The 27,563-nt window shown below is 29.0% G+C and overlaps 1 protein-coding gene across 1 annotated transcript in view; it reads left to right on the plus strand.

The window, feature by feature from the left end:
* The window catches only part of LOC129980842 (6-phosphofructo-2-kinase/fructose-2,6-bisphosphatase-like), a 64,232-nt gene that overhangs the window by 20,455 nt on the left and 16,214 nt on the right, over positions 1 to 27,563 (plus strand). The window contains exons 2-6 of the mRNA XM_056091265.1: positions 11,594 to 11,716; positions 14,199 to 14,295; positions 20,990 to 21,053; positions 23,537 to 23,671; positions 27,136 to 27,319. Coding sequence (XP_055947240.1) covers positions 11,594 to 11,716; positions 14,199 to 14,295; positions 20,990 to 21,053; positions 23,537 to 23,671; positions 27,136 to 27,319 — 603 coding nt within the window. The remainder of the gene's footprint in view (positions 1 to 11,593; positions 11,717 to 14,198; positions 14,296 to 20,989; positions 21,054 to 23,536; positions 23,672 to 27,135; positions 27,320 to 27,563) is intronic.

A 27,563-nucleotide genomic window follows, 5' to 3' on the forward strand; every position in this document is an offset into this window, starting at 1 on the left:
TGTTATTTATAAGATATTTTTATTTCCTTCGCAAAAATAACAGGCGAATAAGAGCAGTTTTTACCAAGTATGATTATTTTGGCTTTAATTATATTATTAAATGGGAAAATTCACAAAAAATTTACTTAAAGGATGTCAGATTTTCATTGCTAATAATTTCATTTATAACATTGTGGACGGTGTTTGGTTTTAAATGTGTTTTTTTTTTCCAGTGAAATTTGAGAAACTACCTTTCATTCTAAAATAATAAATTGTGTGCATGCTTCTTTATTGCATTCAATAAACATGTACATTCCGGTTTAGACAATGGGAAAAACATATTCAGTATCGACAAAATCCGAATCTGTATTATAACGAAAGTTATTGTGCAATTATTTTTGAACAATACTGATTGTAACGGAAGATTTAGTGTCTGAGTTTATAATGATTTTTCCTTTACACATGTTTATTTTTATTTTACAATTCTGGTCATTTTTGATATGGTTAGATTGTTTTTTTAAATCGTGCATTCGTATTTGGGTGAATATATATTGACTTACTTAAGTATAGATAACTTGCGAAAACTTAGCAAAGACTTTCCATTTTTGGTTTTGAATGCAATCAAATAAACATATGTTTGTAAAAGTATATACTATTTGTCTCTCTTTGGTTGAAGCATACACTGTTTGTAGTATAGAGTGAATGAATAGAGTTCATGCACAATCTTCTTGAAGTTAGTGTACTTTTCATGACATTTTCTTTCCTGTACTTGTTTCAAATTGATTTTCCAGAAAAGATCAAATTTATATTTAAAAAAAAATAAACTACATTAATGATTATAATGTACAGTCGCAGAGAAAAGAAGGAAGCCACTCAATTTTATGTATGATCATTTAAGAAAACTAAAAATACCATTTTAAAGCTAGTAATGTATATTAAAAGATGATGTGCCTACAATTTTCGTAAGGGATGTCTACATAAAATTGTATAAATTTTGAAATTTCCTATGGCACTAGAACTTTTTTTTTTCCAGTTATGAATAAATTCCGCATGGAAAAAATTCCAGAGTACACATTTTGATTAGTATACCATCGGCTGATACATTTACTGTTAAGAAATTTACATATTTAGATGCATTAGGCGTATGTATTCTGTGAGCGTCGGCAATATATATATTGTGACACTTAAAAGCATTTGTAAAATGGTAATCTACATGTTAAAAACCGATTACTACTTCGTGCTTGATCAAATATTTATATTAAAAATTCTTGGAAGAAATATGATTTTTTTTTTCTCTCTCTCTTTCTTAAGAAATATTCAAGAGCATTGAAAGTTTTGTTTAAATTGCATCCGAGTCTGAATCAGCATTACGTTGAAAATATCAAAATGGGAAAATATTGGTTTGTGAGCGAAAAAAAAATGGGTTTTTTTTTCAATCCCTACTATTAGTTCACACTCACCTTTATACATATCTTGTTCAAATTTTCAGTCATTAATAAAATACTTTTCTCATGTTCAAATACATTTTTTTAAACTTGTATTGGATGGCACTTGATGTTAACGCACCTTTTTCAAATATTAATTAATTAAATTTGTCCAGTAATTTTTATTTGGTCGCCAAATTTGTCGTCATAGTTATCAAGTTTGTCGCCAAGCTCTGAGATTGCTAGGAAATTCGCTTTCTATTTTGCCACTTAATATTGTAATTCTGTCGTATGTATATACATATTTATATTAATTGTAAATATTTAATAAAAAGTAACTAAAATAAAATTTTCTTATCTTGACCAAGTAGGAATTGACTTAAAAATTTTTTATATACCGGGTGTCCCATAAATTTGTAAATACTTTAAAAATTCATAAAAATTGAAGGAATGAGTATATTTTAATCGCGAGAATTCCCCTTCATGAGAATAACAGTTTCGCGGTTTGCGAAACTGTTATTCTCTGAAGGGGGATTTTTTTTCATACAAAAAAAAAGAAGAAATAGTTCAAAAATTTGTCGATAGGGGCGCTAAACACAAGCAAAACATACAATTCTACGGGAAAAATACTTTTATTTGCATGCAAGCAATTGTTTACATGCGTATCACACCAGTACTACAGTACTTGTTCTATGTGTCCGCCATCACCATAAATAACAGTTTGGAAGCGGGAGACAACACTGGTAACTGCATCATACAGCATATCCGGATGAATGCATGAGATTTCGTGGCGAATGGCTTCCTTTAGCTGCACTAACGAAGTTGGCCTATGGCGGTACACCCGAGACTTAAGGTAACACCACAGCCAAAAATCAAGGGGTGTTAAATCTGGTGAGCTTGGGGGCCATTCATGTGTAAAGTGACGGCTGATTATCCGTTCTTCAGTAAAAGTTCTTCTTAAAAATGCCTTCACTTCGGTGTCGATGTGAGGAGGTGCCCCGTCTTGCATGAATGTCACTGTGTCAAGGACATCATGTTCCAATAAGGACGGTATTACTTCCTTCTGTAACATTTCCAAGTAACTTGTTCCATTAACTGAACATGTCTTCCATCCTGCTTTTTTACAGGGCTTTTCAAAGAAAAAAAGGGCCTACAGTAATGGATGCAGTGAAACCACACCAAACAGTAACCCGTGGTGAATGCAGGGGCTTTTCAGTGTAAGCATGTGGATTCTCATGTGCCCATATTTTACAGTTATGGGTATTAACTGCTCCATGCAAAGCAAAATGAGCCTCATCTGTCCACAATATTTTCAGCAGCCATCGCGGGTCATCTTCAATTTTCGCCAAAGCCCAATTTCAGAATTCCAATCTCTTAGCTGTATCATTTGGTAAGAGCTGATGTAGCGATTGCAATTTGTATGGGTACAATTGCAATACACCATGAAGGATACGGTACACCGAAGTCTTTGGTATACCAGTTATTCGTGCCACTTCTCGTACGCTACTGACTGCACTTGTAGACTGTTCCCTTAGCGTGTCCATTTGCGAAGAGACATCGGGGGTACGGACTGTTGTTAAACGAGGTGCACCACTACGTGGCCGATGACACAAACTCCCAGTTTTTTCGAAACGGCATACTAGGGAAACAAGTCCAGCAGGAGTGATCGGACCTGAACCTTTCTTCAATCTTTTCTGGGTCCTAAACTTTCGTAAGGCTTCAGCCGCCGATTCGTTGCTGACATAAAACAACTTTACCAATAGTGCTTTATCCACCAGTGTCAACATCTTAACACAAACCTTATGCAAATCTTTAGAAATGATGTGTCAATCGCTCACTCTGCGTTTCATAAGACTTTAATTTGCATATTTCCACTGATTTGCTTGTGTGCAGCGCCCTCTATTGACAAATTTTTGAATTATTATTATTATTTTTTTTTGTATCAAAAAAAAATCCCCCTTCATGAGAATAATAGTTTCGCAAACCGCATTCAAATATACATAGTCCTTCAATTTTTAAAGTATTTACAAATTTATGGGACACTCGGTATTCTATTCATTGACAAATTTAAATCAACATTCTTCCTTGATTTATCGGCAGCTTAACATTCTATACGAATGCTTTTTGATTGCGAAACAATTTATTATATGAAAACACATGTACAGGGTATATACTTGTTATAAACAAGGAGTAATTTTTATATTTATATAAACATGGGAGTAATTAATCCATTGAATGCCTTTAAGCATTATCCATTTTAATAATCGAAAATTTATATTAAAATGTGCAATATGTGTGTAATTTTTCATTCGTTCTGAAAAACTTTAAATTCTTTTTAAAAGGACTGAAGAATGTAAAAATAACGTTTTATGCAGTTTAGCAAATCGCGATTAAACGCAAATTAAAAACGATCGCAAATGTTTTGTGGAAAAAAAAAGTCACTTATAACCTCATCTTCTTTGTATCAAATCATTAAGAAAGTATTAGCTTACAAATACATTTTATTTAAGTTTAAAATTACTTTTGCTTATAGAGAGGAATTCTTACAAAATTTTCCCAAGAAATTGATTCATTTCGACATTCAAGTAAAATAAAATTTAAAATTTTATTTTATTTGCTTCTGCTCTTTAGATTGCGCAATTTTATGCTAACAAAAATGGTGATGAACTAAAATATTAATGAGCATTTCGTAAATCTTAAATATTTGAAATTCTTCATTTGCGCATGTCTGTCGCATAAATATTGTTACGGATTTCACCATCGGGTTCGCTCGTAGTAGGTGTATGGTGCGAAAATACAATCAGCAGGCCTCAATAGAAAACAACGATAACGTTTATTTACACGAAGAACACGAGTATACAAAGGCGACAACTATATACAGCCGTGACGTACACACAGGACAGACCACAGTAGCCCACAAGTAGTATTCGACCACAGCACACAAAGCGGCCAGACAGAATTCAGCAGAAGAGGAGATCCTCGGAGCTTCGCTCTATGGTCTCTGCAACGGCTGAACTTCTCATTATCTCCTCACCTTAGCTGCCGACTTGCTACTTCTATCACGACACGACGCTACTCCCACAGTAGACAACATGACTCGGCACACAACAATTCAGCACTCACTCCACATAACGCTGGCACTCCGCCGTTGCTTCGCTATCCTCTCGAAGACTCGTTACTTGTCTACCATTCCGACTACGCTTCAATTCACGACCCTTGCAGCTTGAAACTGCTGTCCTTTTATAGTTCCCGGAAGGCGGTCCGAGAACCTTCTAGGCCAATCAAGAGTATCTGGGCGTATCTCAGTTACTATTGGATGGATCGCGAAAATTGTCGCCAAGCTCTGAGGTCATTGACGCGGCACCCGATCAGCACCTACAGGGTTGATCGTACGACGGTCTTTCTTGCGATGACGCTATTCGTGATGGGAAGCAAAATTTCAGATTTGTAACATTGCTTCCCTCTTCACGGACTGACGTCCCGGCAGTCCCGTTTCAATCCAACAGCTGGCGTTGGCTTCTCAACGATGTGAACAATTTATGATCCGGTGTTGGACGACTTTCGTACTTTCGATGATGACATCATTTACCAAATTGGCGACTGCTAAAGATCCATCCGAACCTTCTCATTACTTTTTACTTAGATCTCTGCGTCATTTCGGATTGCACATCCAGACTTGATTCCGCTCTTTAAAATGCAAAATGTCCCATGGAGCCAAGCATCATATCGTAGCAGAGCCCTTCGGAACGAATTCTAGCCAGGCTGATCGATTGCCAACTTTCAACTTCCATCTTCGAACCTGCCAAATGTCAGGATGGTCCAACAGTGCCTTCTGGAGTTCACTCGAGAGCCAGGGATCGCTTTCGTCGTCAAAGCTTTCACGCGAATATTTCCACTTATTCCCGGCTCATTCTCGGCACTCGAGAATTGTCCGCAGCTCTCAACACAGGATCTTCTAAAGAGCTCATCAGCCTTTGCTGGAAGGGTTCTTCTGCGATGACGTAGCTTGACCAAATACGCCCTTTAACGCCTGTACCATGTACGCCCTTTCCCTTAAGACTTGCGTGGCGACAATACTTTATCGGCAAGCGGCCGTTCATAATTGGAGGAGGCTGCCTGATGCTGCTGCTATTTCCACAAAATCTTTAGAAAGTTCCCTTGATAGTTTTCAGTCTCCCAACATTGGGCATTACTAATAGATAGCCTTTACATTAAGTGAAATAAAAATGTGTAAAGTAAAATTTTTACTTGTGAAAATTACTAGTCATCAATCAGCCACTCTGCTGTAGCAATTGCCCCAGAAATTGGCGGTACATTACAATTTTTTATTCCCCTCGCTTTGACGTTTTTGATAGTGCAAAATCACTAATAGAAATGGGTTTTGCATATTGGTGGTTGCTGCTGAAGCTATGGTGTAGTACGAAGAACTAGGCAATAAATCAATTTCTTTTCAACCGCTTCAAAAAAAATCCTCTCGGCAGTCTGAAAGGCAAAGGTAGATTCCTTCACATCTAAGTTACTATTTGGAACATAAATTGTTAATGTAAGAAATAGTCAAAATTAGAGCTTGAGACCAAATTTTAAGCTCTTAAGTTTTTAAGCTCTTAACTTCTAAGATATTGCAGTTACCGAAAAACATTAAATACAAAAATTGTTTGTCTTAATGAGACGCTAATTTGGCTAATTGGATTTATTTTTCTATCTTCAACATTAAAAAAGTTATAACGAAATGAAAATTTGAAACCCCCACCATTTGCACCCCTTTGAGCTAGATAGACCATTTACGAACTTGTTCGAGATTTTTAAATTTTTGAATTCCAAGTCAGTAGAAATCCAAACGAAATTACTGTAGTTATCATGTGCACAAGATAACATTGGCAAAGCGTTATACGCATATGCATAATATAATATAAATTGTAACATTTAAACTTAATATAAATATAAACATTTGAAAGAATTGTGGTTTTGGGTTCTAGGGACCATCGGTGAAGAACTGAAGAAATATTTGAGAAGTTTTGTCATAAGAACCATTGCAATAGGTAATCTTACTATAAGAATCTACCTACAAAAAAGCATTTAAAGAAGCGATACGCTTAGATATTCTGCACAAATTTCATCTAAATGACCGCCAAGAATTAGTGTTGCGCTGGGGTGTTGATAGTTGGAAAGTTGCTTCCAGCACTCGCAGATATGAAAGGATTGATAAACTGCAATAACAGTAACTTTTCAAAGGAAGGAGCTATTGTTGGAGTCAATGAAATTCCAGTATCTTCAGCATAATAGGAAGATTTGGCTGTTAATGAAGAATAAGCGACACTTTGCTGTAATACGACAGCTAGCAACATAGGTCCAATAAATGGTATTTGTGCTAATCTAGAAAAAAAATATATTCAGTCGTATTTTGTTATACCTCTCTTGCCGTCATCATGTATTTCAGTTAGTTCTAGAGAGTTTGTTTTGACTCACTGAATGCATCAAAAAAATTCAGCGGAACCTTGAGACTTCAAAAAATTTAGAGGAACTTGTACAAAATTCAATAAAGCCATTTATGTAACTGTTAGCAATGATGTGAGTGATGATATCCGCTCTGTCACTCCTGAATTTATGAAGCACCACTCTTCTGCGCAGAAATCACAATGAGATGGTTGTGGAGATTGCTTGAGCTGATTCTTTCTTTGTGGCACTCCGAAGAACGGAATATTATTTCGTGTACCAGAAACTGTAAGTCACGTTAGGTGGGATGCCAAAGTAATTTAGTTATTCAAGATTAACCTCTTTCAGCAGCCCTACTTTGAGTGAATTAAAGTTTTGAAACCTTAGTTTTACAAAATTTTAATGCTTGCAATTTCTTTGAAGTCTCTTTTGGAGTTGCTTCGAGATTTTTGCTTTTTAATTCTTTGAGCTGCTTTTTTTTTTCTCTCTCTCTCTCTCTCTCTCTCTCTCTCTCTCTCTTCTAAATTTTCACATGATTTCTTCCCGTCCTTTCTTTTCTTTCTATTATTCATATTTGGCTCGTGAATTCCACACACCTAAAATCAATTGTTTTAACACTTTATTTATTCCACGGTTTGCTTGAATACTGTCATAAACCTTTTTTTTTTTTTTTTTTTGCAATGAACGTTTGTCCTTCCATATTCCCCCCATAAACAAGCTTTGCTGATCGTAAATCATCTCTCAACAATACCATTGACATGAGAAAGCATCGTTATAATCTTCTATACTTATAATAAAGCTCAATGTGTGTGTGTGGGCGCTCTACAGGCCAGACCGTTCGACCAACAGCTACAGAATTTGGCACGTGTATACCTTGGAGGCCGGGAATGTGCACCTCGGGGTTATTTTTTCGAATTTTTAATTAGAATTTTATTTATTTAAAAAATAAGCGAAATTTTGGCGTGTTTCTGCTATAACTTCCGAAAATATTACCGCACAAAAAAGATTTTTACATCAAGTTAAAGATCAAAAATTTCTCTTTTTAAATGATACCAATGTTTTAACCTTAAAATTAAATTTCTATTTTTAATTAATTTTTTTAACTATATTTTTCAACAATTTTTTTCGTACAAAATAAAAATAAAATTTAAGCTGCACGAGCACGTTTCGCATTCATGGGGAAAAATTAGCTTTTTTCAAAGTGTTGCCATCACATTGATTAAACCTCCAATTGAAAATAAATTAAATCTTTTTGGAAATGAAATCTGCAAAAATATAATTTTCAGCACGTGTCTGTAGGAAATGAAACAAATATGAAATATTATTTTTTCTAAAAAATAAATTCAAGGAAATTTATTTTATGATCTTTTACACTCTCTATATTATTAATCCAATAAATCAGTTTTATTTTAAGGCAAGTTTTGTTTTTTATGAACAGGATATCCATTCAAATCAGGGCCACACAGCTAATTTGCAAACTTTTAGTAATCGACACAGATCTTCTAAAATGGTCTAAATTGAAAATGATTATATTTTATGTAACTTGATCCAATAAATGCTCTAATAAATAACGAATTTTTGATTTTACATAAAGCTTCTGCTGTGGAAATCACGTTTAAGAAAATGTTCTAGAAACACTGATATTTTAAATAAAAAGAGTTAATTTCCAATCAACTAAATCAATCACTTAAACTGACTGATTTATGAAAATTTGAATTTCACTATTCAATAAAAAAGGATAATTTTAGATTTTCCATCGATCGTTTCAAAGGAAATACGCCAATCAGCGCGCAGGTTTCTCAAGGTTAATTGGCCTAAAATTATGAAAATGTTGAGTTTTTCTAAATTTTTAAAACTCAAAACTTCATAAATCAGTCTTAGTTGATCGTTAAAAATTGAAACATTCATTCATTTATTTAAAATTTGGTGTGTCCAGAATATTTCTCAGAATATGATACCTTACTGCATTAAATTTAGACTTCATAATTTTTGAAATATATTTATAGGCCGGAACAAAATATTATTATGAATTTCATTTCAATCCTTTTGAAAGCAAAACTAAAAACTGAATTTTATGCTGAATCTGAGAAATTTTTGTTGAATTATTCTTTGAGATATTACATAAATTCTGAAAAATATTTTGTAATTCACATAAGACTTAAATACCAAGCGATTCTGTTTGCAGTACTCATATTCAATAATAATAAATAAATAAATAACAATGAAAATGATAAATAAAGTAAAATGCTTGGTTTCATTAAAAAATTTCTTTATATTAATTGCAATCTCAGCATTTCCACTTCAAATTAAAGTTGAAGTTTTACCGGAAAGGACAACAAATTAGGAAAATATATATAGTAAACGATCTAAACAACAGTATAAGTTTGGTATGACTATCAAAATTTGAAGGTTAAAAATGTTTTGTTTGAGAAGCTATTAAAACGATCTGAAAATATTTAATTGAGAATTGTAGCGAGCGGTAATACTGCTGAACCGGCTGGTCGCCAAAGGCGGCTAGTCTTTAATAAAGGTATGGCATTATTGCAAGGTTTTGAGTTGAGAGCATATTGAATCAAAATGTATTTGCACTCTTTTGAAAAATTAAAAACGATCTTCCCAAAAATTTAATTAGGGTTGCTGTTAGCGACATTCATCAGCTTATCGCTCTTCTTATGATGATGAAATTTCAAAAAGTAGCCTTATCCTTGTACGAAAGCTATTCTGGTTTGCTGGTGCTGTAATCGTTTTGGCGATATTAGGCTTCGGATATCGAGCAATGATAACGCAAAATCGATGATCGCGCGCATGCTTGACAAAAATGCTGTTGCAGGCAATTTTCTCTGATTTATATGTATATATTTACGATTTTTCTTGACTCTACACTGAATTTTAATTCGATAATTAACCAGATCGATGAAATTCAGACTTTTGCTTGAAATTCCTGATTTCTCGGTTCTATCGCCACCCTGTACAATAACATTCTCGCAAACGATAAAAATGAGAAATAATTTATTTTACAGATCGTTGCTGAAGACCATAAAAAATATTAAACTATTACTAAATTTTCTCTTAGAAAAAAAGATTATTCAGTGTCCGTTCTTTAACATTATGTCTTGATTTTACAGTAAATATTACTCTAAATTTGAAAAAAGGACAGAAAAAAAAGAAAGGGAGAAAAAGAAGGGGAAAAAAATGTATTTTTATCGAAATTGTCGCATTATGAAAACAATTTTTTTCCAAGGATTGTTCTTTTTGTTCAGGGCAAGATTAAGGAATGAGAGCAACAAAATTTTTACTTTTGGAAAGTAACCTATAGCTAAGATTCGTCCTTATATATATATATTACATTGAAATTAATGTACAGTCGTCAAAAAGAAATGTAACATCTCTTTTACTTTGTTATTTATTATCGCATCTTCGTAAAGTAGATGCCGATAGAAATGGATTAAAGGGACAGATTTGTTGAGATAGACAAACTAATTAAACGAGTTAATTAATATTATTAATTATTGTCTGGAAATTTTTCCATTAAGATAATCTAGATTTTTTTTTTTTTTTTAATAATTCAATTCAATTTGTCTTTTTATGCCTGTGTATCAAATTTCGTCTGAAATTCGCAATAGGTTTTGAAATATACTTAATTTTGCTTCCTGAAAATTCCGCTGAAAAAGAGCCAACTCTCCGGAGGCCGTATGTTATGTAAATCTTAATTTGTTAATAGGAAAATAAAACATATTTCGCATTTTTATCTTAGGAATTTCAGAGAAACAAAGAAAATGACTCATGGGGAACATGTGAGAACAATTGTATTTTAAAGGCATTATGTTTCTGAACATTATTCAGTAAATAAGAATGATTCTCTGTATATTGTGAAAGCTGAGAAAGAAAATTCTTGTAGGTCTGAATTTTTGCAATTAAATCGATCCTTTTTAAATGAACTATTTACTTTTAAGCAAAAATTAGGATAATCTCAAATAACTTATTCATTACAGCCATCTTAACAAAACTGGTACAATCAGTCAAAAACCAGAATTAATCTAACGAATTTTTGATATATAATCTCCCCCCCCCCCACTCCCTTCAGTTAAATACAAATTTTTAACCATGATGTTCATAGCATTGCGAATACTGAGATTCCCACTGATAAAATTTGGTACACGATGTTACTATCTTTTTTAATTACTATGGTCATAATCTCAAATTTTTTGACAAGCTCTTTGTGTATGAGAAAAAGATTAAGCATTAATGTATTGTAAATTGGGGCATATCAGCAAGCCAGGATTTGAAATTAAATATGTTCAGATGTTCTTATAAATATATATTTTTAGAATATCATTTCCCAATCTGTAAATTTAGCTTGACATACCTTTATGTTTATAAATTTTTTTTGACTATATAAAATATTTATTATGGCATCACAGCAATTACAATTCTTATCATTTTCAAATTTATCAAATATCCATCATCAAAACAGCTACAGTTAGTGGAAAAGCATTTCGCTATTTAATGCTGCAGTATAATATAATATTGCTTACTTGATACTTATCTATAGATTTTGGTTATTTTATAAAGTTTTCAGAAAAATGTTTTTATGCTAATATTTAAGCTTGTGATAGATGTTGAACTAATTTGTTTAAAATTAAAGATTTCACTCTATGAGAAATTGAGAATTTTAGTGTCGTGTTTGTATTTTAATAGGAATAAAAAATATTTAAAACTAATTCAATTTTTTTTTTTTTTTTTTTTTTTCGTTTTAGACAATCGTAGCCATTGTAATTTGCCGCATGTTATTGCTATGGTTGGTCTTCCTGCTCGAGGAAAAACTTACATTGCTAAGAAATTAACTCACTACTTGAATTGGATTGGCAAAGTAACTAGAGGTAAAAAAAAATTTTTCAGTATTTGAAAATTAAGATTTTGTGTTTATAAAAAGTGCTTTATTAGGTGTGTTAATTTTGTCCTTGATTGCTTTCTTATGATACAAGATATTTATTGTACACAACATAATTTTAAGACATTTTCTTCATATCAAGATATCGTATTAAAATGAAAATAGCAAGCCTAGATTAAACAGAAAGCACTTAATTCAAATATGCTGAAATTTGAATGATTTAATTTAGTAAAAGAAATGTCAGCTGTTGAAAATTTTAATCTATGGAATTTTTAAAAATTATTAAGGCATAGAATAATATAAATATGCTGGGATTTGCATTAAAATGAAAGTATAAATTATGTATAAAATTGAATATATTGTATACTCAGACATTATCAAACCATAATTAAAAAATGCGAGGTCATTAAAAAAAGCTTTCAAAGGTAGTCATTAATTTGTTCAAAAATTAAAAGTATGTTTAAATCATTAGATATTCATATCTTACTAAATATGAGCATATTTTGTGAAAATGAATTATTAGATTTATTCACTTGAATTAGCATAAATTATCCTTGTGAAATATCAAATTTAAACTTTTTGGTTTGTTTACATTTAAGACATATTCAATAATATAACCTACATTATTTCTTCTTCCTGCATATATATGTTAATATTTCTAATGCTGCTAAAGCAGAAACCTTTCAGTTTTTACTAAAAGCAGAAGTATTTGTGTGATATTAAATGTGGCATGATCTTTTGAACATTAATTTTCAGTTCGCTCTTTGTCAAGTCAAAATGAAGGAGACATGATATACTAAACTTGCAATAGTCTAATGAAGAAGAATTATTTTATCCACTAGGAAAACTAGGATTTCACCAGGAAAATAATTAAAATTCAATAAAAGAAATGTTTTGATAATTTGAGAAATGCCCCAGTTAATAAAATATTTGAAAACGATGACAAAGTTAAAATATTGGGTTCAAAAATTTTAGTTTTAAGTTTAAAGTGGGTTTTTTTTCCATAAAAACTGCCTATATTTCAAAATTTTCTTAAAATTTAATGAATGAATAAAAAAATCATTAAAATCAAAATAAATTTCATTAAAATGATAATTATGTTTTATTTCATAATGCATCAGCTTTTCCCCCTGTAATTGTAAAAGCATACCAAGATTAATAAAATATTTTTTTAAAAAAACCTGAAAAATAACAAAATATTAAATAAAAATTTTGCTATATTAAATTTTAAAATGTGAGCTTCGAGGTGCTTTGAATTGCCTTTATAATTTTTATGGCATGCTTGTAATTGCAATAAAGTTTGAACACCTCGCTTATTCATTACGTTCTTATATTTCTTTACTATATTAAATGTTAGTTAGATTTTACAGCTGTACTTGATAACATTCAGATATAAGAAATGGTTTGTCATAAACAAAGTATATTTTTTTCAAAGGTTTCTGTGGTCTTATTTCAGTTGGGAACTGTGTTTAAAAATTTTCAGTTTATTTAAGAATATTGATAGTTATTAAAGACACAATTCTTTGTTAACTGAAGCATGTTACATGCTCAGATTGCTCATTTAGCTTGATTAGCTTTTAATAAGTATTATAAAAAATTTTAATTTCAGACAAATGGACTTGGGAATTCCTTATAATCAGTTGAGATGCTATTTGAATAATTTGAACCTTTTCAGGCACATCTTACAAAATATAATATTTTGGTGAAACAAAGAACATTTAATCTAATGAATTCATTATTAAGATTTAATTAAATGTTTGTCATAAATTAAGCATAAATTTTATGAGCCAAGTAATGAAGCAAATTCAATCACCAGACAAAATGTTTCTTTTTCAACTACTGTTCAATATTTGCACTATGTGTAAAATTTTTTAAATGGCAAACAAAATTATTTATATCAAATTCTAAATATGAGACAGATCTAGAAACAAATATTCACTGAGCACTTGCATACAAACTTCCCTATTAGCACAAAATGCTCCACAAAATTATTTAAATATCTTCTGGCATTGAGAATATCAAAGAACATCCTGGAATATAATAAAATATCTTGAGCTAATAGGGCTTATTTTCCAAGTGAAACAAAGGTTTCTGTTAAACTGGCATTTTTTACATCTATTGCTTTTTACATGCTCTTGATTTCTTGGAGGATTCAAATGATAGCATTGGGAAAGTTACATTCAAGTCAACATGATTATATTTTAATGAGATTTTAAAACATGTATATCTGTATTTTTTAGGAATAATTTTAAAAGCAATAATATAAATTTTTTTTAGCTATTAATTTCTTCATATATTGTAAATGTAAATGATACTGCCTGCAAATGATTCGGATAGAACATAAAAAGTATTGAAATTTGTTTTCCAATATATATATATTTATAATATATAATATAAAAGGATGTTGTTAATTTCTTTTTCCTTCAAGTGATAAAAAAAATTGTATATAACTTTACATTGCTTGTTTTCAGTGTTTAATGTTGGAGAATATCGCAGGCAAGCAACAGAAGCCTATAAAAACCATAGCTTTTTTGACCCAAATAATAAAGAAGCATTAGCCATTAGAAGGTAAGAACTTTATTTAACTATTAGTGTACATTTATACTGCATAATTGTTGCCCTTTAAGAGATATTAATGAAACATTTGAAAAATTTTATCACAATTAAAAATGTGTAATGAAAGATAGGATAAAATTGGAGGGTGGACATCGTTCTTATTTATTTACATGTTTAAAGCTTTTATATAATTTTTATAGAGTCTCATTTTCAATGCACTTTATTTGAAGATTGTCAAACTTGCTTATTCTTTACAAGAACATTTTTGTTTAATTATGCACCACTGTTTTGTGTTTTCTCTGTCTGTTAAAAATTGATGTATTAAAAAACATCTTTAATGCATGGAATGCAACAAGTGCATTATTCATCCATGTGAAGACAAAATATTGCTTTTTTTGGGGGGGGGGGATAAACCTGGAAAGGAAGAAAAAATGTAAACACTTTTTGGCCTTGTATTTACCATTGACCAAATGGCAAAACTAGATGTCACTTGAACATGCTTATTTCTTACAGTAAATGAATGCTTTTTCATGACATAAAGTATTACCTTCAGGTAAGGACATGACATGTGGAAACTCCTCTGGACATTCAGACCATTTTTTCCCTGTAGAATAAAATGAGTTATATCTTCTGAATCCACTCCCACTCCTCCTTAAAATATCTTGAAGCTGCGATAAAGGTTCCTGGAACACTTCCGATTATCAGAAAGCAGTTCTTATATGATCTTTACTGCTTTCTGGGAAAAGCTTTCAAAAATATGACAAATATCAAACCAGTTGAGGTTAGTGTACAAGATAAAGATGGCGTACCATTGTTCATGAATGAATTTATGTATACTCCTTCAAAAAAAAAAAAAAAATGTTTGGATACTTATTCAGAATGCATAGCGTCATGAAAAGTGCTTACATTTGAAAACCATTTTTAAGCACCTTAAAAGTGCTTGACTTTCAGAAAAGGTCCTTAAAAAGTACTTAATTTTCTCATGAAGTGAAGAAAGCGTATTGTTTTGTTTCCCCATAAGTTAAAAATGGCAATTTGAAATCATGGTCATAAAGGCTTGTTTACCGGATGCATCAAAAAAGAAAACCAACAAAAGGGAAAATTGTAAGAATTATTCCAAGGGTTCCAGCACATATTAAGATAACGCTTGATGTTTCTTCTTTTCCACTCCTTTTCTTTTTTGCACCCCCTCCTTTTTTCGTTTTTTTTTTTTTTTTCATCCCCTTCCTTTTTCTTTAACAATGTGCATTGCCATTTATTAAAATACTGGAATAGTTATCTGGAAGGAGTGGAATGTGTACTATGCCTTACTTCGCTTGAACAACCTACTACAGGTATTCAACTGTACTATATTGAATTATTAATTGTGGTACGTAATTACGTTAATCAATCGCTTAAATTTAGTATAATGAAATTTTAACTTGACACTTTTAATTTTCAATGATCGTGATATTCTTTAAATGCTCCCATCCATTTGAACATGTTTATTTGTTGGACTAATCTTGCCATTTTTTTTTATTTTTTTTTTTTTTGACTAAGAAAAAAAAGAAACTGCTATATCTGGTACTTAAATATTTGTAAAGCATTTTTTTTAAAAAAGTTTTTTAGGATTTAGGTTTTATCATTTTATAATGTTTTTTTTTTTCTTTTTATAACTCTTACAGAAATTTTTTCCCAGCAAAATCTCTCTTTATATGTAAAGTCTTATCCTGAGAAACGCCCAGCATTAAGCCATTGAAGTTAGGAGCATGAAGTTTGGGAAGTTATTTTTTGGACATTAGCACCGCACTAAGAACGGATTTCTCAAACTTTTAATTCTAAGTTTAATTAAAAAATAGAATTTTAGCATGTTTTCATAACATCAAAGCATATTATGACATAAAATTATTTTAACACCGTTTTAAAGATTAAAAAAGAATAGCTTTTGAATCATAATTTATTTTTTTTTTTGGTTGAATGTAAATTTTAATTATTTTTTTATTCTGAGAAATTAGTTTTGGACAATGCGATATATTGTGTCTGGCTGGCTTCAAGAAAGACTTTCTTAAAAAAAAAAGCTTCAATTGGCATTTTTACGTTTCTGTATACAAAATTTAGCAAAAATATTGCAATCATCAAAAAATTCGAACTCGTGATTTTAATGTATCTACACGTTTCATACCTCCTTGAATTCGGAAACACATTTTCAGAAAGTATATGTCTGTGACAAAGATAAAAAAGAAACACTTTGAGCTAGAAGGATGAAATTTGATATGCGGTCCCCACACCAAACTTATGGATTTTGATCAAATTTTCAGCAACATCCGTTTAGAGGAAATCTGTTTGTCTGTGTGACTGTTCGAATATAAGTCAACATGATAACTACAAAATGAAGAGAGCTAGATACTTAATATTTTGTACAGAGATTTAGTATCTATTGTATAAACATCTGTCAAATTTTGAACCAAATCCAACAAGGGGTTCTCCACATATCCGCCTGTACTTTCAGAAATATTTAAACGCGACAACTCAAAAATATAGCAAATTTGGTATGTAGTTTTATGACGATAAATGTAGTTTTGAGTCAAATTTTTGTTTTAATCAATTGAGAAGAATGCGTCTAAAACCCAAATTTGCTTTTCGGATACTTTCAACGGCATGCCAGAGATTAATCCCAAAACACTTGCCAACAATCACACTATAGATAGAAACAGTAAAAATATTTAATTCACGCCTAGTGATAATATTCCATAACCTATGCCAATGTCACACAAGGCATTTCTCTGCAATATGCGAGAAAATTTTGGGAAGATGTTCTGGCTGATTTATTTCCGTTTAACTTCTAACTAGAGAGCTGATTTTTTTAACTTGTTTTTGTTATTTATGAAAACTAGGACTTATCAAAGCATTTTCATTTCTTAGGGAATTATATATATCGTTTCTTCTGCAATTTTTTTAAAGTAAGAATTTTTGTTTATAAATTAAACAGGTTTTCATTAAATTTTAGGAACATTAAACTTTCTAAAAAGACTTTTGCTACACTTTTAAAAATAAGAGGCGATAAGACAATTTCTTTTTAGTCTGATCATTTGTAAACGCTGCTATTATTTTCTATTAAAAATGATTTAAAAGCTTATTTAGAACATGACTTTGTTCTATCATCAATTTCATGGCAGTCTTGCCAGTTCTATGATGATAGTCATATGAATGCTTTAGTTCTTAGCTTTATAAGATTGCAATTGAATAGAAGAAATCAGTGCAGGGAGAAATTTACTCTTTCCATCCTAGCAATGTTATCTTAATTGTTGTTAATCTTAATTGCATATATAAAGATCTTGGGTCATGCTGAAAACAAATACAAAATATTTGATCATGCTGAGCTCTTATACCACTATCAACATTTTCAGAAATGTTGTATCTATATGATATTTTATTTTAATTTTAGGAAAAATTGAAAAAAATCTTTATTGTTAATCTTTTAAAAGTTGACTTAATTTTTTTGGTATTAATAGTTTTTTTTTTTCTTCTCATTTTTGTGATCATTTCTATGCTTTTGTCAAATTAAAAAAAATATATATATATTTGAAATTAATTTTTAAGAATTTTTTTTCAATAAAAACTGTGTATTATTATAAAATAGAGAAAAAATACTATGCTTAGAAAATATGCAATTTATGTGTGCATACTTATACAAAGGTGCTTAATTTTTGGGACTAAGGTGCTTAAAAGTACTTAATTTTTGCAGCAGTTTTTCACTACGCACCCTGTTATTGTTATTTGATATGTATAAATATTAAATTCACAGAAAATATATCATTTAGCTTGAAGGTTCCAAGATGTAAAATTTTTGACAAATCAAATTTAAAACAGTTGAAGATTTAAAGGATGTTTCAATGTATGTAAACATAGCAAATAGGTATCTCTGTTAATACTTCCCTTTCATTTATTCAAATAGTGTCAAAATGCTTAGAGTAATTTTTTTCCTGTATGTAGCTTAATATTCTGGTTACACACATTTCAAAAGAAATAATTACCTTCACCTCTGAAAAAGTTACTCAACTCATACACAAACATATATTTTCTTTAATGAGAGTTGTTGGAATTTGGCTTAAACAAAATGCAGAAATAGGACCTGAAGTTTAAATTTATGAATTCAATTATGATAGCTTGTTATTTGTATATATCAGCAATGGTCTTTTAAACAACTTTTTCTCATTACATTAAGAATAGAGCACATGCAATATATTTAAATATGAAAATTAAATTTAAACATTTACAAAAAAGCACCACAGCTTTGCATTTATTTCCAGATATCTAATAGTGCATTTCACATTACAAAAAAGAATTTTCAAATTATTATAACTATCTGCTTTTGGCAATCAGCCAGTTCACCAAGATCAATGCTTGCTAAAAGTTTCAATTAATTAAGTTATTAATCTTATATAACTTGGTCCCTTAATTACTTTTTTAACAAAATATTTTTAAATTTCAAATTTTGATAGTCACTCATACTATTATACCTTAATATACTCATAACCTTAAGCCATTCTAATTATTGCATTATGTATTTCTCTCAAATTTTCTCTCAGTGCCTGAAAAATTTCAAGTGATTAAACTGATTAAAAGATTAATAATGAAAATGATTAAACAGCAATTAATATAAAAACATTTTTGACTGAAACCAAACATGTCCTTTCTTTAAAAAAAAATGTGAGAACTGAAGGCAGAGTCATTCGTCATTTTGAAGTCTTATGTGCACTGCATAGTAATTTTCATAAACTATATTATATTTCAAAGAATTATTCAACCAAAATTGTTCTGGTTTATCATAAAATTCAGTTTTTAGTTTTATTTTCAAAAGGATTTAAAATATTTTTATGTCAATAATAATATTTCATCTTATTATGCTGGTGCTATAAGTAAAAAAATAATGAACTTTAAATTTTAGACAGTCCTTTGGTCTTAAGAAATCATTTTTGCAAAATATTCTTGATGCTAGACTTTTAAATAAATAAATGTTTCTGTCTACTGGGATCAAAGTTTGAATATTTCAGTTTTAGAACAATCAACATTTTTACAATCTTAGACCAATCACTTTAGAGAAATCCTGGGAAATGATTGGCATAAGTGGTCTAAAATCCATCAGTTTTAGTGATTTATTTAGGTGACTAGAGTGCAACTCTTTATTTAAAATATTAGCATCACAAGATTATTTTGTTAAATGATTCACAGGGTAGAGGATCTATGCAAATATTTTAAATTCTTAATTAATCAAAGTATTTATTGATTCAAGTGAAAAAATATAATTATTTACTTCATTTAGGCCATTTTGTTAGCAGATTTATATTACTAAAGGTATAGAAATCAGGGCCCAACAGCTGATCGGAGTGAATATCTTGTTTATATGAAAGCATGTTTGCCTTAAATAAAACTGTTTTATTGAATTAATAATATAGATATTGTAAAAGAACGTAGAAAACTCTTCCTTGCAGTTACTTTTTAGAAAATATCATATTTCTTATTTATTTCATTTCATACAATAATAGTTAATTTTTTACAATAATAGTTAATTTTTTTTTTTTTTTAATTACAGCTTTTACCAATGTGAGAACAATACATTGACAATAGCTAATTTTTCCTCACTGATTTAAAAATGCTTGTGGAGGCTAAATTTTATTTTTATTTTATGTGAAATAAATTGTTGAAAAATATAATTAAAATATTTTTTAAAATTCATTAAAAATAAAACTTGATTTATAGGTTAAAACATTGGTATCATTAAAAAGATAATCTTTTGAACTTTAACTTGATGTAAAAATAATTTTTATGTGATATTTTTGTAAGTTATCGCAAAAAAATGTCAAAATTTCATTTAATTTTAAATCATTAAATTCCAATTTTAAAAAATTTTTTAATCTTTCCGAGATGCACATTTACAACCTCCAAATTATACCTGGGCCAAATTTGGTTGCTGTAAGTCAAACAGTCTGCCTATAGGGCTCCAACACACCCGCACAAACACACTGTCATCTTTATTATAAGTATAGATATATAAATATTTTGCAAAACAGAAACATAATAATTATTGGGCAAATGTTTTGTTTTACTTTAAAAGTATGGTATACTACCTCATAGTGATATAATAAGTACTATTTATATTAGCGTAGCTGCATTTAATGCACTTCATCAAACTTTATTATGTGATGCTATTCTTATTTTCTTGACTTCCAACAATGTATTTCAAAGATCCAGAAGCTTTGAAACTTACTCTGAACCATTATAGTTGTTCTTTTTTTTTTTTTTTCCCCTAATGATTACAATATATTCTATTATTGTATATGAAAAAGTAAAAATCCAAATTACTCAACTTTTTGTATATAAAATTTTATTATTTTACTGGGTAACAATGGAAAAATATATCTGATATTTACCTCATATTGTGAACCTATCAAGTTTAGGTTGCGAACAGTATATGTATCTAATCTACAGTGTGCAAAACTGGCTGACTGATGACTTTTCAAATAGGTGAAGAAAACAAATTGATCATACCTCAAAACTTTTCTACTTGGTTAACCTTTGAAAAAACATAAATGAAACCTTATAGATAATGATTCTGAAGGGTGAATGTTTTAAAGCTTTTATAATTTTAACAATGAGCATGGTGTAACATGACGATGTGCAGCTTATATACCAGATGATCTAATCTGATTCTTTTCTTCCTTTCTAGCAAATGTGCATTGGATGCTCTAGAAGACATGTGCCAGTGGTTGGAGCATGAAGGGGAAGTTGCTGTAAGCATTTCTGCGACAAGTAATATATCCATTACATGTTATAAGTACTTCATTGCTTACCCTGCCTCTGACATTTTGTTTTCTGCTTGTAGTTCTTTTTGTGAAAACATTATTGTGATTCTAATGCAAATTTTGTTGAAAATCAAATGTAATATAATTTTGTATTGAAATGTGATGTGTTGTTACTTTGGTCAGGGGTTAGAGATTTTTATATTTTATGATGATTTATTTGCACATGTTAATTTATGATAGATAATATTAATTGTAAGGGATTATCAAAATATCATGTTCTGTGGGTCGTAAATTGACAGCATAGAGAAAATACCCGGTATATCCTTTTATTCAATAAAGTAGTGTTAAATATGATTTTAATGTATTCAAGAGTAATTGACATATTTAATTTAATTTTAAACTCCAGTAATTAAGATTCTGTTTGAAATTTTATTGTTTGAAATGATAACTGTTTAATTTCATTTATCTGTCTTAATAATCATAAGAGGCATAAAAATAAAACTACATTGTTTATTGATAAAGTAATTATCTATAAGTTTCTATATACTATCAAATTGAAGTTTTATTTGAATATAAAAGATGCTACTATACTGCTTAGTGTTATTAAGATAGGAACTAAATTATTTCATGTGGCAGTTTTTCTTAGAAATTTCCCTTCTTTTGCATTTAAATAATCCATTGTTGTAAAAGGAAATTTTTTATAACAATGGAATGTTTGCCTGTAACAAAATCATAATTTCCGATTTCGTTAGAAGAAATATTTTTCCTTTTAAGATTATTATTATTATTATTGTATTAAATCTTTCAAAATTTAGAACTAGAAAAAAATAAAAATAAATGTTAGGATTAGTTTCATTATACATCTAATAAAATTAATAATTAATCTAATCTTAAGTTTCACAAACGTTTTAAAACTATTGATTGATTTTTTATAATTATATATTTATTTAAAAAAATATATCTCATTAGATATGAAAGGATTAACTTGAAACTTATCCTTGTTTTCTTGTAAGTTAAATATCTTAGTGTTTTTTTTTGTTATGATTATATCAAATTGTTATTAAATAGGAAATATTTCAAAGATAATGACTTTAAATTATATTGCTGATTTTATTGCAACATTTCAAGAGATAATGAGGGCATCTAAAAATAATGCATTAAAATCTTAATTTCATGTTAACATATTAATTTTTCCAGATTAGGTATTAGTTTTAAATTAATCAGTTCTGGTTTGAATCTAATGTTACAAGATCGCAGTTTCAGCACTATCATTCTTTGAGTCAATTTTAATTCTATTCCCTGATTGTCAGTTGTTTATTTAGTTCATGATTAAAGTGATTAAATACGTTTAAATCTTTTTTTAAATTGAAGAAAAAATCAAGAGGCATAATACATCTGAAGTCTAAATTGCTGAACGATGTGAAAATTACTTACATTATAAGACATTATAAAAAGAAGCTGACATATAAGTTCTAAAAACATATGTATTGCCAAATGAACAAAAAGTTAGTATTTCTCAACTTAATATTTTTTTTTTTTTTTTTTTTTTTTTTTGCTATTCCATTAAATGTTTAATAATTTAGTCATTTTTGTTCAGAACCTAATGTGGCATACAAATTCAGGTGAAATTTAAAATTTATATAAATGACAAAGTGCTGCTAATCATTCAAACAAATATTATCTAAAAACTAATTTTCCTTTTTAAAAAAAAAAATTCTGTATGAATCTGATTTAGCATGTAATAATCCTTGTGTAAATTACTGACACAGAGCTGCAATGTATAATATATATATATATATATATATATATATATATATATATATATATATATATATATATATATATATATATATATATATATATATATATATAATATATTTCTTAATATTATTACTTAATAGCAATCAGAATTTTAGTTTAAATGAATTACATCTAGACAAGACGCACATGCTACTAATTGATGGCTTTTCTTATTGAATAACAACTAATTTTTTATTATTATTGATGTTATTTCAATGATAGGAAATTTATGCCATTTTGTTGCTAAGTGAAAAGACAGGCATTGCTAAGCAGACAGTTGATATATGTTGCAAATAACTAAATTTTATTGTTTCACTGTATCATGTTTACCGTAATTAACAAAACTAAGATTTTACTTTCTAAATTTTCTGTTTCTCAAAAAAGGGAGCTTCATTGTTTTTTTGCACTACCGTATCTTCAGCATTGGAAGATTATGAACTGCAGATTTGCTACAATTTGTCCCAATTGCATGTGCCTAATGCATGTTAGCTTTATTTATGTACATTTTTATGCATCAAGAAAATTAGTAATTTTCCTGATTTTTTCATAATTTGTGAGATTTATTTTTAGTAACCCTTTATTTGTCCAAGCAACTTGTATGACATGTCATATCATATCTTTTAATTTGCTCCCAAATATTATTCTATTCCAACTGAAATTTCTTTTTATAGGTATATGATGCTACCAATACTACATTTGAAAGAAGGAAACTTATTTATGATATTGTCTGTGAGAAATTTGGTTGTAAGCTATTTTTCATAGAATCATTATGTGATGATGAGAACATTATAGAAGCAAATTTAAAGGTGAATTTATTTCAAGAATTATTGTTCAAATTTTAATTTTTCAGTTTTTTTAAAGTTTTAAGTTTTTTTAAAATTATATTTCATACTGAAAAACATTTTAAATGTAAATGTAATATTAAGAAAAGAAAAAGAAAAGAGGTACATAGATTGAATGATAGAAGATACATTGAATTATGATTAATTATCATTGCCCGATACATTTAAATTCTATTTGTAAGCAGAATTAAATTTGAAAGCTTAGAACCTGGGAGAAAGTGGAGAAAAAAAAGAACAATTAATAAATTATATTAATTTAAAAAATAAATATGTTTAATATTATTTTAAATGAGTGTAAGACTATTTAATTATGGCTTGAAAATTTGCTTTAAAAACTATTTTATTGCTTACCTTTGGTTGATGACAGTTTTGAAATTCATTATTAATCTAATCAGACTTGATTTTTGAAGATTATATTTCGTTAAAGATATGTCTAAAAATATTTTTTGCCATAATATATAACATCATAGAAATTTATTAATATCTACATTGAAATATTAAAATAACTGTAACAGTAATGTCTTTTCGTTTTTGATTCTGCATCCATTTTCTTTGTGGCTTTTTATCAATTATTATTAGCTGTTAATTTGAAGATAATTTAATTGTTTTGCTTCTTATAGTTTTATCTAATATCTCTTAATTTCTAACAAAAATTAAAATACATAAATTTGACATAAATATCTGATTTAAAAGAAATTTACTTTGATTTCAATTTTGAGAATATGCTTTCTTCTTAGAACACATAATGTGTTTGACATATTTATGCATTCAGTTTAATATTTCTATTGAACTATAATGTATATAATTGACTAAATTGAATTTAAAAATACAAAGTAATTAATTGTATTTGAGTAATTAATAATAAAGAATTAATTGGATAATGTTTGAAAGATGCATATCCTTGTCGCCCAGAAATCTAATAGTATTTAATTTGAAATTTGTTTAACCTTTTTTCCTAAATAGTGAAAACAGTAAAGGAAATAATGGCCTGTATTCTTATTTTCAAGATAGCTAAAGCTTTGAAATTGTATTTTCATATTCCATTATAATTATTTGAATCTGCTATTATTCAAAATAAGTATTAGGCTTTTTGTATGCAAAAGAAGAAAAAATCAGTTTAGAAGGCAAAGGTAGATTCCTTTTCATCTGAGTTACTATTTTCAAATTCCTTTCAATTGTTAGATAAAAACCAACAGGAATAGTTTTCCCTAAACGTTTTCACATATCCTCCAATTATCCCTCCCCTCTCTTTGCATAAAATTGAATGCAGTGAATAACTTGCATAGCATTCACGTACGTTATCTAAAGTAGTTAAAAATTGCAGATCTAGTGATAGTTACAAAATACATATCTTTGGTGTGAATCCAGCATTTTTACTCAATCTATTTTGAAAATATGTGTTTTGGGCGCCTTTTTGCTGACTTATTTGTACCCAAATTTAACACTGAACTACAATTATAGTCACTAGACAACATAACGAATTTCATTGATTTAAGTATGGCATTTACATGCATGAAAAACTGGATGGACTGATGGATAGTCACTCACTTGACAGATTAGATTGACAGAATTTGATTTGGATGTTGAACCTGTGTATCAAATTTTATTTAGATAGCTCTTTGCATTTTTTATTATTGTGTCCATTTGTACTCAAACAGCCATACAGATAAACTTAGTTTGGTCAGATTTTGCTGAACATTTGAAAGAAATGTACAGTTTGGGTGAAAATACTGTATATGAAATTTCATTTCTCTACTTGAAATCGTTTTAGTTAACTTTGTCACAGAGAGACTTACTGACAGACAGGCAGCTATAGTGCCAAAAATATGTTTCTCAGATTCAGGGAGGTCTAAAACAAAGAGCTTTATCAAAATCTCAAGTTTGAAATTTTTGGCAGTGACATTGCCTTTTTTAATACTTTGTATATGATAAAGTAAAAATGAAATATGTTTATATTGATATCAAACAATTCAGTATTGATTGTAAAATAAATAATAACAAAGTATAAATTTTCTAAAAATAATACATAAATCTAGGCTTGTTACAAAATTTGTATTATTGAAAAGTTTTTAAGTTTTTTAGCAAGTGCTAAAAGTTTGTATTACTTGGCAAGAACAGAATATTTATCTCTGCATTTTAAACATTTGAAGAAATTAGTTATTGTTTGCAAATATTCTTCTTTCAATTAAATGCAAATGATAATACTTTATGATAGAAAGTATGAAATTATCGTTTTATTTTTCATTTATATTGACGGAAAAAAATTGTCTGCTTTTCATAATTAATATTGGCACTAAGATCTTATTCTATGCACATTTAAATGTTTCATTTATAACTATTAATTGGAGTAAAAAGAATTCTATCATCTTAAAAAAATATATTCTTTGGCAATTATACATTAACTGCATTTCATTGTCAAAATTTAGGCTTAAGGGCATGTCATTGGCGAACATAGTCAATAGACTAACTGATACATTTGCCATTTTTTTTGGGGGGGGGGGCATTAATCACTATTAGTCTGTTGATAAAAATGCCCAACTTGGTTTAAAGCTATAATGGATGTTTTTTATTTTTACAATATTTCTTAATACAATATGCTCTCAATAATGTTGCAGGCATCAAACCAAGGGACCATCAAATTAAAAATCAAACAAACATTCTGGTTCATTAAAAAAATATACAAAGTCCTATATACACAGCTTCTGAAAATTTTTAAGCTGATCATTTTCACATAATGTTGCCATTAAATCTTTCTTCTCCTTTATTTTTATTTACTTAATTTTATTCAAGCTTTTAATCTTTTTTCCATGTGCATTAAAACAATTTCGAACTACTACAATATATATATATATATATATATATATTATTATTTTTTTTTTTTATCTACGTAAATTTATGTTAGAAAATTTCAAAATTAGGGCTTGGAAATGACGTTTCAGCCCTTGACTACAAAGAAATTGCAGCTATAAAAAAAACTTTAAATATAAAACTTGTTTGTCTTAAGGAAGTTCTAAATTATTATTTTTTTTTTCTATCTTCAATATTAAGTTATTATAGTGAAATGAAAATGTCAACCTCCCACCATTTCTACCCTCTTTGAACTAGATGGCTCATCTACGAACTCATCTGTGGTTTTTGCATTTATACAACAGATTACAAGTCTGTTAAAATCCAAACAAGACTACTCAAGTTATCTTGTTCTCAAGATAACATGGGCAAGGTATTATATGCATATATATACATATATAAACTTTTGAACGGAGAGTGGTTTGGGTGCTAGGAACCATGATCGGAGAAGAACTACACAGAAATTTTCCTGAAGTTGCCTCATGAGAATGGTCACAATAGGTAGTCTTATTATAAGAATCAACCTAAAAAGGCATATGTATATTTTTTATTAATAATCATATTGGAATATTTTCTTTCAGGAAGTCAAAATAAAGAGCCCTGATTACAAAAACAGAGATGTTGATGAAGCTTTGGAAGATTTTATTGCCCGAATAGAACATTACAAGAAAGTATATGAGCCATTAAATGAGAACGTGGAAAATAAGTATTCGTTCATGCAGATTTACAATGCAGGACAGAAAGTGTTTGTCCATCGGCATGAAGGTAAAATGAAAACTAATCAGTCTTTTATTGTATTTCAAAAGTGCTGTAGACTTTTTCCTTTTTTTTTTTCCCCCTCCTTATAGAGTATTTTAGTATTGCTTTCTTCTAATAATATTGATGTCAAAATGTGCAATTGTAATCGTGACCTTTGCATATATAATTGCTGTTATTGATTAAGATGATATGTTCATAGCAAAAATGCTCAATTGCTAGATTATTATTATTTTGCATTTAGTACATGTAT

Source organism: Argiope bruennichi, chromosome 8, assembly GCF_947563725.1.
Source record: "Argiope bruennichi chromosome 8, qqArgBrue1.1, whole genome shotgun sequence".
In the NCBI taxonomy this organism is placed as follows: Eukaryota; Metazoa; Arthropoda; class Arachnida; order Araneae; family Araneidae; genus Argiope; species Argiope bruennichi.